Genomic DNA, 17,252 nt, shown 5'->3' on the forward strand with positions numbered 1-17,252 from the left:
AATATATAAGTAATATTATTAAATTGTATTATTATCAGTATATTTATTTATCCTTCCACCCCCACGCTATTACTGCGTGTGCGGCTCTAAACATTACCATCATTAATTCTTGGTCTTGGTCCTTAATTCTTCTGTCCCCATATATCCCTATTAACAGAATCTACCAATATTACTAATAATATTACAGTAGAGTCTCACTTATCCAAGCTAAATGGGCCAGCAGAAGCTTGCATAAGCGAATATCTTGGATAATAAGGAGGGATTAAGGAAAAGCCTATTAAACATCACATCAGGTTTTGAGTTTACAAATTAAGCACCAAAACATCATGTGATACAACAAATTTGACAAAAAAGTAGTTCAATACTCAGTAATGCTATGTAGTAATTCCTGTATTTACGAATTTAGCACCAAAATATCACGATGTATTGAAAACATTGACTACAAAAATGCGTTGGATAATCCAGAATGTTGGATAAGCAAATGTTTTACTGTATTATTATTATCAAGTGAATATTTCTGCTTGCTTCCTGAATTGTGTTCTCCTGCTTCTTCTTTCCATGCAGGGTGCCATCTATCATTATCATATTACTTTTATAGTAAAAAAGGTAAAGGTTTTCCCCTGACATCAAGTCCGGCCGTGTCCGATTCTGTGGGTTGGTGCTCATCTCCATTTCTAAGCCAAAGAGCCAGCATTGCCCATAGACACCACCAAGGTCATGTGGCCATAGGCATGACTGCATGGAGAACCATTATTTTTATATATTCATTTAATTTATTATTATATTGTTTTATTTATTATTATTATTATTATTATTATGTGAATATTTTTGCTTCCTTCCTGAATTGTTTTCTTCTTGCTTCTCTCCTTGAAGGGTGCCACTTACCATTCTCATCATCATATTATTATTATTATTATTATCATCATCATCATTATAATTTATTTATTTATTTATTTATTTATTAATATTTCTGCCTCCTTCCTGAATTGTGTCCCTCTCGCTCTTCTCTCCTTGAAGGGTGCCACTTGCCAATCTCATCGTCATCATCATATTATTATTATTATTATCATCATCATCATTATCATTATATTTTATTTGTTAATATTCCTGCCTCCTTCCCGAATTGTGTCCCTCTCGCTCTTCTCTCCTTGAAGGGTGCCACTTGCCAATCTCATCGTCATCATCATATTATTATTATTATTATTATCATCATCATCATCATTATATTTTATTTGTTAATATTCCTGCCTCCTTCCTGAATTGTGTCCCTCTCTCTCTTCTCTCCTTGAAAGGTGCCACTTATCATTCTCATCATCATCATCATCTTATTATTATTATTATCATTATAATTTATTTATTTATTAATATTCCTGCCTCCTTCCTGAATTGTGTCCCTCTCGCTCTTCTCTCCTTGAAGGGTGCCACTTGCCAATCTCATCGTCATCATCATATTATTATTATTATTATCATCATCATTATCATTATATTTTATTTATTAATATTCCTGCCTCCTTCCTGAATTGTGTCCCTCTCGCTCTTCTCTCCTTGAAGGGTGCCACTTGCCAATCTCATCGTCATCATCATCTTATTATTATTATTATCATTATATTTTTTATTTATGTATTTATTTATTAATATTCCTGCCTCCTTCCTGAATTGTGTCCCTCTCTCTCTTCTCTCCTTGAAGGGTGCCACTTACCATTCTCATCATCATCATATTATTATTATTATCATTATATTTTATTTATTTATTTATTAATATTCCTGCCTCCTTCCTGAATTGTGTCCCTCTCTCTCTTCTCTCCTTGAAAGGTGCCACTTATCATTCTCATCATCATCATCATCTTATTATTATTATTATCATTATAATTTATTTATTTATTAATATTTCTGTCTCCTTCCCGAATTGTGTCCCTCTCTCTCTTCTCTCCTTGAAGGGTGCTCTTAAAAGGAGCCTGGACCCTCCGGAGGAAGTGGTTCCCCCGAAGAGGAAGCTTCCTTGGCCCCAGAGGAAGAGGAAGAGGAAGAGCCGGCCTCCGCCCCAGGGCTCCAGACCACCAGCCCCTCCTTTGAAGAAGCCCCCAAACGAAGGGAAAGGAAGCAAGGACAGCGGAGGCAGCAGTGCTATTAAGACCTCCAGCCTCTTCCGGAACAATCCCCAGATCCCCGAGATCCAGAGGTATTTCCTTCTGCCATGTCTTGTTTCAAAAATGATATACAGTAGAGTCTCACTTATCCAAGCCTCGCTTATCCAAGCCTCTGGATAATCCAAGCCATTTTTGTCGTCAATGTTTTCAATATATCGTGATATTTTGATGCTAAATTCGTAAATACAGTAATTACAACATAACATTACTGCGTATTGAACTACTTTTTCTGTCCAATTTGTTGTATAACATTAAGTTTTGGTGCTTAATTTGTAAAATCATAACCTAATTTGATGTTTAATAGGCTTTTCCTTAATCCCTCCTTATTATCCAAGATATTATTATTATTATTATTATTATTATTATTATTATTATTTTATTATGACACAGCAAACAAGATAGACATGCTGGACTTTGTTTCACAAAATCACAAGTCGAACACTTCCCAAGTGTCTAGGACTGTGTGATGTATAATGTATATGTATAATAATAATAATAATAAATATTGAGAGAGGAGTTTCCCTTCCTCACAGCCCCCTCCCTTCTGAATATATTTATAATAATAATAATAATAATAATAATAATAATAATAATAATAATAAATGTTGAGAGAGGAGTTTCCCTTCCTCAAAGCTCCCTCCCTTCTGAATATATTTATAATAATAATAATAATAATGGACCTTTTCCTTTTCTTTACAGGATCCCGGTGCAGCAAGTGCAGGAGAAGGTCTTCACCTCGGACTCCTTTGACCGGCTGGGCCTCCACCCGCATCTGGTCAGAGCCACTGTTGCAAAGCCAGACAAACTTTTATACAGATGGAACAGGCCTGGGCCAACTTGGGCCCTCCAAGTGTTTTAGACCCCAACTCCCACCATTCTGGCTGTTAGGAATGGTGGGAGTTGAAGTCCAAAACACCTGGCCCAGGCCTGAGATAGAACCTTTATATTGTACCTGTGTATATGTGTATGTTTGTTTTCTCTCGCTGTTTTCAACATGTTGCACTCCGCCTTGAGCCACAAGAAGAGGCGGGAAATAAGTAATTGTAATTATTATAATAATTAGAGGTGGGCATTATTATTATTATTATTATTATTATTATTATTGTTGTTGTTATGAGAGTGAGCAATACTATTATTATTATTATCATCATTATTATTAGAGGTGGGCCATACCACTGTTATTATTATATGTTTATTAGAGGTGAACAATACCATTATTATTATTAAAGGTGGGCAATACAATTATTATTATTAAACGTAAGCAGTGCAATTATTATTAAAGGTGGGCATACAATTATTATTATTATTATTATTATTATTAGAGGTGGACATCCAATTATTATTACTATTAAAGGTGGGCAATGCAATTACTATTATTAGATGTGGGCAATACAATTATTATTATTATTATTATTATTATTATTATTACTATTAAAGGTGGGCAATGCAATTATTGTTAGATGTGGGAAATACAATTATTATTATTATTATTAGAGGTGGGCAATGCAATTATGATTATTAGATGTGGGCAATACAATTATTATTATTATTATTATTATTAGAGGTGGGCATACAATTATTATTACTATTAAAGGTGGGCAATGCAATTATTATTATAGGTGGGCAATACAATTATTATTATTATTATTATTATTGTTATTATTATTATTAGAGGTGGGCATACAATTATTATTACTATTAAAGGTGGGCAGTGCAATTATTAATAGAGGTGGGCAATGCTTTTATTATTATTAGAGATGGGTAATGCATTATCCAAGGTGGGCAATACAGTTATTTTTATTAAAGTGGGATATGCAATTATTATTATTATTATTATTATTATTATTGTTATTATTATTATTCGGGTGCAATGCATTTATTATTATAAAAGGTGGGCAATACAATTATTTTTATTTTATTATATTAATTATAATTCTTAGAGGTAAACAATAATTTCCTAGTAAGGTAGGCAATTCATTTTTTTGCAAATATCTTTGTTGTATCAAAATAAAGCGGTTTACAAGAATTTAAAATGCTTCTACTAAGCTTAACATATGTCTGGGGGGGGGGGAATTAAAAAAATAAAATAAAAAACCCACGAGCAAAACCAACATATACTTGGCAATACATTTATTATTGTTGTTATTCTTATTTATTTTGAGATGTGCACGTTTGCATTCCTTTGTCGCTGTAGGTTTCAACCATCACGTCTGTCCTGAAACTCTCCACCTTGACCAGGTAAATACTTTACTGGGTCTGTGTTGTGATGTCTGAGTGACAGAGAGATATTTCTTTCTCTTCTTTCTCTAATTACCGCATATACTCGAGTATAAGCCGACCCGAATATAAGCTGAGGCACCTAATTTGACCACAAAAAAACTGGGAAAACATTGACTCCAGTATAAGCCGAGGGTGGGAAATTTCAGAAATAAAAATAGATACCAATAAAATTACATTAATTGAGGCATCAGTAGGTTAAATGTTTTTGAATATTTACATAGATAAGACTGTCCAACTCTGATCAAATCATGATTCTCATCTTCTTCAATGTCAATGTGCTTATGTATCCTTTTAATAACAATAGAGTAAAATAATACATGTAATAATAATAATAATAAATAGAGTAAAATAATACATGTAATAATAAATAGAGTAAAATAATAAGTGCAATAATAATAAGATCAGAGTGAAATAATAAATGTATTATTATTAATAATAAAAACAGAGTAAAATAAATGTAATAGTAGCAACAATAACAGAGAAAAATAACTGTAATAATACCAATAATAATAGTGAAAAATAATAAATGTACCATATATTCTCGAGCATAAGCTGACCCAAATATAAGCCGGCTTATACTCGAGTATATACAGTAATGTAATTTTATTAATATCTATTTTTATTTCTGAAATTTTCCACCCTCGGCTTATACTGGAGTCAATGTTTTCCCAGTTTTTTGTGGTAAAATTAGGTGCCTCGGCTTATATTCGGGTCGGCTTATAGGTGAGTATATACGGTAGGTTATGATTTTACAAATTAAGCACCAAAACATCATGTTATACCACAAATTTGACAGAAAAGGTAGATCAATACACAGTAATGCTGTGTAGTAATTACTGTATTTACGAATTTAGCACCAAAATATCACGATGTATTGAAAACATTGACTACAAAAATGTGTTGGATAATCCAGAACGTTGGATAAGCGAGTGTTGGATAAGTGAGACTCTACTGTAATTCAATACGCAGTAATGCTGTGTAGTAATTACTGTATTTACGAATTTAGCACCAAGATATCATGATGTATTGAAAACATTGACTACAAAAATGTGTTGGATAATCCAGAACGTTGGATAAGCGAGTGTTGGATAAGTGGACTCTACTGTATATTCTAAAGCTTGTGAATATACAATATTTCTGATTGGTTTTTTTTTTGTCTGTTGGAGGCAAGTATGAATGCTGCAATTAGGCAAAATGATTAGCATGTAATGGCGTTGCAGCTTTTAAGCCTGTCTGCTTCCTTCCTGAGTGAATTTTTTGTTGGGAGGTGTTAGCTGGCCCTGATTGTTTCCTGTCTGGAATTCCCTTGTTTTCAGAGCGGTGTTGTTTGCGATATTTTATGTGCTTCTACTGTCTGTGGCCCTGAGAAAACAAAGGATTTGCCAGACTTTGATGATAGGAATACTTTGTTGGGAGGTGTTAGCTGGCCCTGATTGTTTCCTGTCTGGAATTCCCTTGTTTTCAGAGCGGTGTTGTTTGCGATATTTTATGTGCTTCTACTGTCTGTGGCCCTGAGAAAACAGAGGATTTGCCAGACTTTGATGATAGGAATACTTTGTGGGGAGGTGTTAGCTGGCCCTGATTGTTTCCTGCCTGGAATTCCCTTGTTTTCAGAGCGGTGTTGTTTGCGATATTTTATGTGCTTCTACTGTCTGTGGCCCTGAGAAAACAGAGGATTTGCCAGACTTTGATGATAGGAATACTTTGTTGGGAGGTGTTAGCTGGCCCTGATTGTTTCCTGTCTGGAATTCCCTTGTTTTCAGAGCGGTGTTGTTTGCGATATTTTATGTGCTTCTACTGTCTGTGGCCCTGAGAAAACAGAGGATTTGCCAGACTTTGATTATAGGAATACTTTGTTGGGAGGTGTTAGCTGGCCCTGATTGTTTCCTGTCTGGAATTCCCTTGTTTTCAGAGTGGTGTTGTTTGCGATATTGCGAGTGTTGGATAAGTGAGACTCTACTGTAATTGTAGAATTGATATATTTTTCCTCTCTCTTTGAAGTAAGTTATCCCAGAATCCTTGTTTGATCCTTGTGATAAAATCCTTTGATTTGTATATATTGATGATTCCTTTCTCTTCCGAAGCATCCAGAAGCAGGCGATTCCGGTCCTCTTGCAAGGCAGGGACGCCCTGGTGAGGTCCCAGACAGGCTCAGGTGGGTCCCCTTTGCCCTCCACCCCAGACACCTCTCCCGCCGCTTAGCATCATGACCGTCAGAAGCCTCTTTTCTTTCTCTTCCGAAGGCAAAACCCTGGCCTATGGGATCCCTCTGGTGCAGTCCTTGCAGGGCCTGGAGCCCAAGATTCAGGTGCGTTTCTCTCCCGCTTCCTTTAAGCATTCCTCACGGAGGCACAACGGTCTCCTCTTGCCAGAAGGGAGCCCCAAGAGCCATCCAGTCTGACCCCAGTCTGCACATTCAAAGCACCCCCGACAGATGGCCATCCAGCCATCGATAGGATGGGCTTGATAGATATACCCTATATATGATAAGTATATAATAGAATCCTAAAGTTTGATGAGACCCCAAGGGCCCTCCATTTGAACCCAATTCTATTATGCAGGAAGTCACTATCAAAGCTCTCCTGACAGATGGCCATCCAGCCATGGATATGATAGATAGATAGATAGATAGATAGATAGATATGAATGACAGTTATATCATGGAATCCTAGGATTAGAAGAGACCCCAAGGAACCAATTCAGTTGAACCCCATTCAGTGATTAAGGGTCACCATCAAAGCCCTCCCGACAGATGGCCATCCAGCCATGGATAGGATTATATATGTACGATCGTTATATGATAGTATCGTAGAATCAAATGAGATCCCAGGTGCCCTCCAGTCCAACCCTATTCGTGTCAAGCAGGAGGACACCATCAAAGCCCTCCCGACAGACGGCCATCCAGCCATAAGTATGACTCAGATATATATATATATATATATGTGAATGATCTGTATACCCCAAGAGACCCCAAGAGGCCAGTCCATTCTGTGACGCAGGAGGCCACCCTCAAAGCCCTCCCGACACATTTGAGACCCTCCAAAGCCATCTGTTTCCCCGGTTGCCCTGTTTTCTGACCGTTTCCTCTTCTGTTTCCATTCCTCCTGCAGCGCAGCCATGGGCCTTATGCGCTGATCCTGGTTCCAACCCGAGAGGTAAGGTGGCCTTCCTTTTTGCTTTGGGGCTCCCCACACTTTGGATCATGGGTGGGGACACTCCCTGCTTGTAGATGGATATTTGGGGTTCTCCGAAGAGGGAAGAGACAGGCACCCTTTCTGGTCTAGGACTGTGTGATGTATTTTTGGATGAAAATTATTATTATTATTATTATTATTATTATTATGACACAGCAAACAAGATAGATATGCTGTATTTCGTATCACAAAAGCACAAGTCGAACACTTCCCAAGTGTCTAGGACTGTGTGATGTATTATTATTATTATTATTATTATTATTATTATTATTATTATTATGACACAGCAAACAAGATAGATATGCTGTATTTCGTATCACAAAAGCACAAGTCGAACACTTCCCAAGTGTCTAGGACTGTGTGATGTATTATTATTATTATTATTATTATCATTATTATTATTATGACACAGCAAACAAGATAGATATGCTGGATTTCGTATCACAAAAGCACAAGTCGAACACTTCCCAGGTGTCTAGGACTGTGTGATGTATTATTATTATTATTATTATTATCATTATTATTATTATGACACAGCAAACAAGATAGATATGCTGGATTTCGTATCACAAAAGCACAAGTCGAACACTTCCCAGGTGTCTAGGACTGTGTGATGTATTATTATTATTATTATCATTATTATTATTATGACACAGCAAACAAGATAGATATGCTGGATTTCGTATCACAAAAGCACAAGTCGAACACTTCCCAAGTGTCTATGATTGTGTGATGTATTATTATTATTATTATTATTATTATTTTATTATGACACAGCAAACAAGATAGATATGCTGGATTTCGTATCACAAAATCCCAAGTTGAACACGCAAGTGTCTAGGACTGTGTGACGTATTTTCCGATTATTATTATTATTACTAGCTGTGCCCGGCCACGCGTTGCTGTGGCGAAGTATGGTGGTATGGGAAATAAAGTATTGAGGAATTGGTGGTAGTTAAGGAAAAGGATCCCCTGGGCTGAGTGCGTTGCTAGGAGACCAAGTGAGTGGAGCTTAGCCTTCTAACTGGCAGCAATTAGATAAAAACAATTATTCCTCTCCCTCTAATTAGGAACTTATTTTTCTTTTCTTTTTGTTGTATCAACCTAGAGGCATGGATGAGGGGTTGTGCTGTCAATTTTCGAGGTTGTGGGGTGTTTACTTTTGTTGTTTTGTCCACTGCCGTGATGCCATCACTCTTTTATATATATAGATTATATTGTATGACACAGCAAACAAGATAGACCTGCTGGATTTCGTATCACAAAAGCACAAGTCGAACACTTCCCAAGTGTCTAGGACTGTGTGATGTATTTTCGGATGATGCTGCAGATCCCTATATTATTATTATTATTACTACTACTACTACTACTACTACTGCTGCTACTATTATTACACCAGATGAGAGCCCCCCCCCCCCAGGACTAACTGCCATTCTGGGTCCAGAGTCAAGAAGAGGGGCCCGGAAGACACCATTCCGCCATGTCTCCTGTGTCAATATAACAAAATATTAATATATCATACTAATATGCCGTACTAATAATACAATATATTGTATATACATATTATATTGATAGTAATATTATCAATATTCCACAAATGGCACCAGGACGTAAAGTGGGTCATGGGGGTTAAGTGTGCCAAGTTTGGTCCAGGTCAGTCATTCGTGGTGGTCACAGTGGCCTGTGAAACTGGGAACCAATCAGAAAGCTGCCACATACAGACATACCCACATTGAAACATACATACATACAAACACTGACTTTATATATAAACTAGCTGTGCCCGGCCACGCGTTGCAGTGGCCAGGACTTTATTTTTCTTTTCTTTTTGTTGTATGAACGTAGAGGCGTGGATGAGAGGTTGTGCTGTCAATTTTCAAGGTTGTGGGGCATTTAGTTTAGTTGTTTTGTCCGGTGCCGTGATTCCATTACCCTTTTATATATATAGACTAGCTGTGCCCGGCCACGCATTGCGGTGGCCAGGACTTTATTTTTCTTTTCTTTTTGTTGTATGAACGTAGAGGCGTGGATGAGAGGTTGTGCTGTCAATTTTCAAGGTTGTGGGGCATTTAGTTTAGTTGTTTTGTCCGGTGCCATGATTCCATTACCCTTTTATATATATATAGACTAGCTGTGCCCGGCCACGCATTGCGGTGGCCAGGACTTTATTTTTCTTTTCTTTTTGTTGTATGAACGTAGAGGCGTGGATGAGAGGTTGTGCTGTCAATTTTCAAGGTTGTGGGGCATTTAGTTTAGTTGTTTTGTCCGGTGCCGTGATTCCATTACCCTTTTATATATATATGTGTGTGTGTGTGTGTGTGTGTGTGTGTGTGTAATGATTATTATTGGACTAGAGTTGGAAGGGATCCCCAGAGGCCATCCGGTCCTGCCCTTTTCCGCCAGGCAGGAAAAGCACAATCGAAATAATAATAATAATAATAATAATAATAATAATAATAATAATAATAATGATGTTCCTATTCATTTCCTATAGACCCAATAGACCCACTGATTCGCCTTCTTATTGCCATTATTGTCATTTCTAGTACTTTAATGACTATGTCAATTACGTAACTACCTCCCCCCGATTTGACGCATTCGTCCTTTGGCCTAGATTTGTGTTTTATATCTATCTGTTTTTAACGTTTTTTCTTGCAAGATTGTTTTTATGATGGTTTTACTGATATTGTTGATTTATTGTTGTAAATTTGTTTTGATTTGTTTTTATATCGTGAGGTTGGGCAAGGCCCCATGTGAGCCGCCCTGAGTCCCTATGGGGAGATGGGGCGGGATACAAGAATAAAATTATTATAGAAGACTGGCTTTTGAAATTGCTAGACATTATGAATATGGACATTTTAACACAATACCTCAAAAGGAATCAAGGAATACCAAAAAAATCAGCTGACTGGACTCTACTGAAAAAACATATTAAATAACAAAAGAAGAAACCCAAACTTCTAAAAACAAGATTAATATGACTAATTGGGCGGAGGTGTCAAAGACAAGACAGGTACATCTTCAGATGAACATTTGGTCTTTATTCTTCTTTTTTTTTAAACCTCGATGCAAAAGATCGGAAGCGGACAATTCTTCCCTCCCACTTTTGTGGTATAACTGTTTTTTTTTTTTTCTTTTTTACTTCTCCCCTTGCTCTGTTTAGGTTTGTTTTGCCTTGTTTAGGTTTGTTTTGCCTTGTTGTTGTATATATATAGGGCTTCACCCTCATCTTATTTTCCTACTTTCCTGCTCCACTTATGTTCTCCTACTTTCAATGTAAAGAAAAATAAGTACAGATGTATGTATGCTAAATGGAACATAATGTGGGTTTGTCTGTTGACCTCGTTCGTTTTTTTCTTCTTCTTTTATCTCCTTCTCTCTTTTTTAATGTATTCCCAATACTCAATAAAAAACTAAGCAAAAAAAAAAAAGAATAAAATTATTATGATTATTATTATTCCTTTTTCTTCCTTCCTGCAGCTGGCCCTTCAGAGCCTTGAGACCATCCAGAAGCTGCTGAAGGTGAGGAGAAGAGCCCCAGAAGGGCTTTATTTGGGGGGGGTTTCCTCCCCACAAATGGGGGTCCATTGAAGCCTGGCCTGGCTCTTCTCCTTCCAGCCCTTCACCTGGATCGTGCCCGGCGTCCTGATGGGAGGAGAGAAGAAGAAGTCGGAGAAAGCCAGGTGGGGAGCCTTTGCCTCCTTCTTCTTCCTCCTCGTTCTTCTTTCTTCTTCCTTCATTCTTTCTTCTCGGGGTCCCTTTCATCTGTCGCTCGCTCTGACGGAAGGAGCTCTGCAGGGAGCCTCCTCCAAGACGTAGACGAGCTTCTCTTATATGTGTACGTGGGGTGGAAGGTGGAGAGATTTCCTCCGTTTGTTCACTTCTCTGCATTTTCCCTATCTCTATAAAAACGTAATGTACGTTCGTAGGACGGGGTAAACAACAAAACCACTGAACCAGATCACACCAAATTTGGCCACAGAAGACATAGCCATCCAATCTATGTCTTTCAAACAAAAAAAAAAAACCCTAGAAAAATAAAAATTAGAGAACGAGGAAGAGCCGTTTTCAACCCTGGCTGCCAGTCGTAAGGGTAGGCTCTGCCCCCTTTAGGCCCCTCTCCTAATAATAATAATAATCATCATCATCATCATCTATATCTATCTATATATATAAAAGGGTAATGGAATCACGGCACCGGACAAAACAACAAAACTAAAGGCCCCCCAATCTCGAAAATTGACAGCACAACCTCTCATCCACGCCTCTACGTTCATACAACGAAAAGAAAAGAAAAATAAAGTCCTATTTAGAGGGAGATGAAGAATTGTTTTTATCCAATTGCTGCCAGTTAGAAGGCTAAGCTCCGCCCACTTGGTCTCCTAGCAACCCACTCAGCCCAGGGGCCTCTGTGCATGCATGGTTAGTAATTTTTGGTTTTGAGGTTTTTTCTGTAATACGGACCTAATTTTATAGGGTTTTTTTAATGGAAAGACATAGTTTTGAAGACTATGTCTTTTGTGGCCAAACGTGGCGTGATTTGGTCCAGTGGTTTTGTTTGTTTACTCCATGGGAATTACATTTATGGCCGGGCACAGCTAGTATATATATAACATCCATCGAGATTAAAAATTACAATAAAATTAAGAATATACATAATTATACATTTAAATATACGTTTAAGGCGCTTTCCATGTCCAGGTGGGGTCTGTCAGTAGGTCATACATTCATATCTCATTTTTGCTGCTACTCGTGCTCAAAGGCCTGGTCCCATAACCACGTTTTTGTTCTCTTTCGGAAAGACAGGAGGGAGGGAGCCTGCCTGGCTTCACTGGGGAGGGCGTTCCATAGGCGGGGAGCCACCACTGAAAAGGCCCTGTCTCTCTAAATCAGGGGTCCTCAAACTTTTTAAGCCGAGGGCCGGTCCACAATCCTTCAGACTGTTGAGGGGCCGGATTATCATTTGAAAAAAAAAATACAAAAAAATTCCGATGCACACTGCACATGTCTTATTTGTAGTGCAAAAACAACAACAACAACAACAATGAAAGAACAATACAATATTTAAAATATATTTTTTAAACCAACATACATTGATCAGGATTTCAATGGGAAGTGTAGTCCTGCTTCTGGCCAATGAGATAGTCAAGTTAATTAGGGTTGTTGTTGTTGTTGTTGTTGTGTGCCTTCAGGTCATTTCAGACTTTGGGCGAGCCTAAGTCTAAAATGTATTTATTTATTATTTATTTATTTACTGCATTTATTTACTACATTTGTATCACACCCTTCTCACCCCAAAGGGGACTCAGAGTGGCTTACAAATTATATGTACATACAATATATAGTGTTATATTGTACTACATTATAATATTATTATCAATATTATATGTATATACAATATATTATATTATAAAACGGAGGGCGGGGGCCAGGTCAATGACCTCGGAGGGCCGCATCCGGCCCCCGGGCCTTAGTTTGGGGACCCCTGATCTAAATAAATAATGAGAATAGAACCATAGAGGTGGGAGGGTCCCTCAAAGGGCCACCCAGTCCAACCCCATTAAGAGAAGAAGCACAGTCCTCTCCCTCTGGCTCTTAGGCTGTTGGGAATTGTGGGAGTTGAACTCCAAAACACCTGGAGGGCCCAAGCTTGCCCTCGCCTGACCCGGCCTCTCCCTTTTGCCCGACTCAGGCTGCGCAAGGGGCTCAACGTGCTGGTGGCCACCCCCGGGCGGCTCCTGGACCACCTCCGCTCCACGCAGTGCCTCCACTTCGGCCGCCTCAAGTGGCTGGTCCTGGACGAGGCCGACAGGTGAGACTCGGCTTCCTCCTCCTCCTCGTCCTTCCTCCCTTGCAACCCCATTGACGGCCACCCTCCTCCGTCCTCTCCCTCCAGGATGCTGGACTTGGGCTTTGAGAAGGCAGTGGCCACTCTCCTGACCGCGCTCAACGCCCAGGGCTCTTCCCGGCAGAACGTCCTCCTCTCGGCCACCTTGACCCAAGGTGAGGACGGGCCTCCTTAGGGGTTTGGCCCGGAGACAGAGTTTCCTTTGGGGGCTTATGAATGTCCCCAGGTAGAGGGAGGGAGGGAGGAAGGTTGAGAGATGGATAGAGGGAGAGAGATAGATGGCCTTTTGCAGTTGACAGATCGTAAATTTTGTTAATGTCTATTGTTTCCAAATGCCGGCTGAGATCTTTAATAATAATTATAATCAAGCATGAACATGTGAAAATGCAATGTTTTGTTGTGCCAGCTGTCAGCTCTAGTTTGTAGTGCGGTTTTCTTGCACTGATTCTTTGTCTGCTGTGCTTTGAGGAGTTTCTGATTTTTGACTTCAACCAAAGCAGATTCTTCACTTTGCTTTACATCTTCTGCTAGGGCATGTAATAATAATAATAATAATGTTGTTCGGCATGTGGACAACATTATGCATGAACATGTGAAAATGCAGCCTTTCCTTCAATTTTGTCAAGGAACTTTCCATGCAATGTTTTGTTGTGCCAGCTGTCAGCTCTAGTTTGTAGTGCGGTTTTCTTGTACTGGTTTTTTGTCTGCTTTCTGCTTTGAAGAGTTTCAGACAAAAAAATAATAATAATACTGTTTCAGACAAAAAACCAGTACAAAAAACCCTCGCGTGGGGACTGGACGGGCCTCCTTAGGGGTTTGGCCCGGAGATAGAGTTTCCTTTGGGGGTTTATGAATGGCCCCAGGTAGAGGGAGGGAGGAAGGTAGAGAGATGGATAGAGGGAGAGAGAGATAGAGTCCGATAGATGAACTTTCCATGCAATGTTTTGTTGTGCCAGCTGTCAGCTCTAGTTTGTAGTGCGGTTTTCTTGTACTGGTTTTTTGTCTGCTGTGCTTTGAGGAGTTTCTGATTTTTGACTTCAATCAGAGCAGGTTCTTCACTTTGCTTTACATCTTCTGCCAGGGCATGTTCTTCTTCTTGACTGCTTGTTTGACTTGCAAGAGTCCTCTGCCCCCTGATCTTCTAGGCAGATACAGCCGGTCAACATCACTGTGAGGGTGCAGTGAATGATGAATGGTCATGAGTTTTCTTGTTTTCCTGTCCAAATTGTCCAGTTCTGCCTGTGTCCAGTTTATGATGCCAGCAGTATATCTTATGACAGGTATGGCCCAGGTGTTTATGGCCTTGATGCTGTTGCCTCCATTGAGCTTGCTTTTGAGAATTTTTCTGACCCTTTGTGTATATTCTTTACTGACCACAGTCTTCACATGTTCATGCTTGTTGTTGTCCAGCTGTAATATGCCCAGATATTTATAGGCCTCTGGTTGGTGACACTTTATTGTTTGGCCATTGGGCATATTTATGCCCTCACTTTCAATGATTTTTCCCTTCTTCGATGCCACTGTTGAACATTTGTCCAAACCAAACTCCATGCTGATATCAGTGCTAAAAATTCGGACAGTGTTAGTCAGAGACTGCATTTCAGATTATTATTATTATTATTATTATTATTATTATTATTATTATTTATGGATAGATAGAGGTAAATAGGCATAGATAGATAGATAGGCAGGCTGCATAGACACATAAAACCGCACGACGATATGGTTTGCCTTGCTTCCTTCCTTGGACAGGCGTCTCCCGTCTGTCGTCCATCAGCCTTCGTGACGCGGCCTGCCTTTCTGCGCAGGAGGTGGACGTGGCCGAAGGAGGACGGGTGTCTCCAGCGGAGGGTCTCCTGTCGGGGGGCTTTGCCCTCCCGGAGGGTCTGCGGCAGGAGGCGGTGGTGGTCCCGCTCAAGCTGCGCCTGGTGACGCTGGCCGCCTTCCTCCTGGGCAAGGGACAGGTGAGGACCCCCCTCGCTCTCGCTCCCTCCCTTGGGTCCCGGCACTACCCGCAGACACCCTTCGCCTCCCAGATCTTTATACCAGCTTGGGTACCAAACAGTGCTTTCATTGCCGTATATACTCCAGTATAAGCCCACCCGAGTATAAGCCCAGGCACCTCATTTTACCACAAAAAAAACTTGGAAAACCTTGAGTCCAGTATAAGCCGAGGGTGGGAAATTTCAGAAATAAAAATAGATACCAAGAAAATTACATTACTGTATATACTCGAGTATAAGCCGACCCAAATATAAGCCCAGGCACCTAATTTTACCACAAAAAAGACTTGGAAAACCTTGAGTCCAGTATAAGCCGAGGGTGGGAAATTTCAGAAATAACAATAGATACCAAGAAAATTACCTTACCCTATATACTCAAGTATAAGCCGACCCGAATATAAGCCAAGGCACCTAATTTTACCACAAAAAAACTGGGAAAACATTGACTCCAGTATAAGCTGAGATATCAATAAAATTACCATATATACTCAAGTATAAGCCGGCCCGAATATAAGCCGAGGCACCTCATTTTACCACAAAAAAACTGGGAAAACATTGACTCCAGTATAAGCCAAGGGTGGGAAATTTCAGAAATAAAAATAGATACCAATAAAATTACATTACCGTATATACTCGAGTATAAGCTGACCTGAATATAAGCCGAGGCACCTAATTTCACCACAAAAATACTGGGAAAACATTGACTCCAGTATTTTTATACCCCGCCCCATCTCGGGACTCAGGGCAGCTTACATGGGGCCAAGCCCAGGCAATAAGCAATATAAAACTCAACAATGAAAACAAATCATAAACAAATAAAATCACATATACAGTAGAGTCTCGCTTATCCAACATAAACAGGCCAGCAGAACGTTGGATAAGCGAATATGTTGGATAGTAAGGAGAGATTAAGGAAAAGCCTACTAAACATCAAATTAGGTTATGATTTTACAAATTAAGCACCAAAACATCATGTTTAACAATAAATTTGACAGAAAAAGTAGTTCAATACGCAGTAATGCTATGTAGTAACTACTGTATTTACGAATTTAGCACCAAAATATCACGATGTATTGAAAACATTGACTACAAAAATGTGTTGGATAATCCAGAATGTTGGATAAGCGAGTGTTGGATAAGTGAGACTCTACTCTAGTTCAATACGCAGTAATGCTATGTAGTAATTACTGTATTTACGAATTGAGCACCAAAATATCACGATATATTGAAAACATTGACTACAAAAATGCGTTGGATAATCCAGAACGTTGGATTAATGTTGGATAAGTGAGACTCTACTGTATATACATTACATTTTTATATATAGGGATGTAATAATATAAAATAATTATTATATCGATATATATAAAAGGGTAATGGAATCACGGTGCCGCACAAAACAACTAAACTAAATGCCCCACAACCATGAAAACCGTTACCTTCCCGCCGGAGCAGTACCTATTGATTTACTCACATTGGCATGTTTTCAAACTGCTAGGGGCTAACAGTGGGTGCTCGTTCCTCTCCTGGGATTTGAACCTGGGACCTTTCGGTCTGCAAGTTCAGCAGCTCAGCGCTTTAACACACTGCGCCACCAGGGGCCGCTTAGTTAATTAGTAACACTATTAGAAGAAAGCCCGTCTTATTATTATTATTCTTATTATTATTATTATTCTTATTCTTATTATTATTATTATATTGATGTCAATGTGTCCGCTCTTCTCCCGCAGTTTGAGCGTGGCCAGAAGGTGTTGGTCTTCTTCTCCAGCTGTGAGCAAGT

At 39.2% G+C, this 17,252-nt stretch overlaps 1 protein-coding gene across 2 annotated transcripts in view; it reads left to right on the forward strand.

Annotated features, from left to right (window-relative positions):
* ddx31 (DEAD-box helicase 31) overlaps positions 1–17,252 on the forward strand; it is a 57,615-nt gene that overhangs the window by 978 nt on the left and 39,385 nt on the right. For both annotated transcript variants that reach the window (XM_062959187.1, XM_062959186.1), the window contains exons 2-13: positions 1,938–2,179; positions 2,847–2,922; positions 4,342–4,385; positions 6,512–6,582; positions 6,671–6,735; positions 7,538–7,582; positions 11,102–11,143; positions 11,240–11,304; positions 13,314–13,433; positions 13,518–13,624; positions 15,222–15,433; positions 17,203–17,252. The exon at positions 17,203–17,252 is cut by the window's right edge and continues 106 nt beyond it. In XM_062959187.1, coding sequence (XP_062815257.1) covers positions 1,938–2,179; positions 2,847–2,922; positions 4,342–4,385; positions 6,512–6,582; positions 6,671–6,735; positions 7,538–7,582; positions 11,102–11,143; positions 11,240–11,304; positions 13,314–13,433; positions 13,518–13,624; positions 15,222–15,433; positions 17,203–17,252 — 1,139 coding nt within the window. The remainder of the gene's footprint in view (positions 1–1,937; positions 2,180–2,846; positions 2,923–4,341; positions 4,386–6,511; positions 6,583–6,670; positions 6,736–7,537; positions 7,583–11,101; positions 11,144–11,239; positions 11,305–13,313; positions 13,434–13,517; positions 13,625–15,221; positions 15,434–17,202) is intronic.

This window comes from Anolis carolinensis, unplaced genomic scaffold (assembly GCF_035594765.1).
Source record: "Anolis carolinensis isolate JA03-04 unplaced genomic scaffold, rAnoCar3.1.pri scaffold_7, whole genome shotgun sequence".
NCBI classification, from domain to species: Eukaryota; Metazoa; Chordata; class Lepidosauria; order Squamata; family Dactyloidae; genus Anolis; species Anolis carolinensis.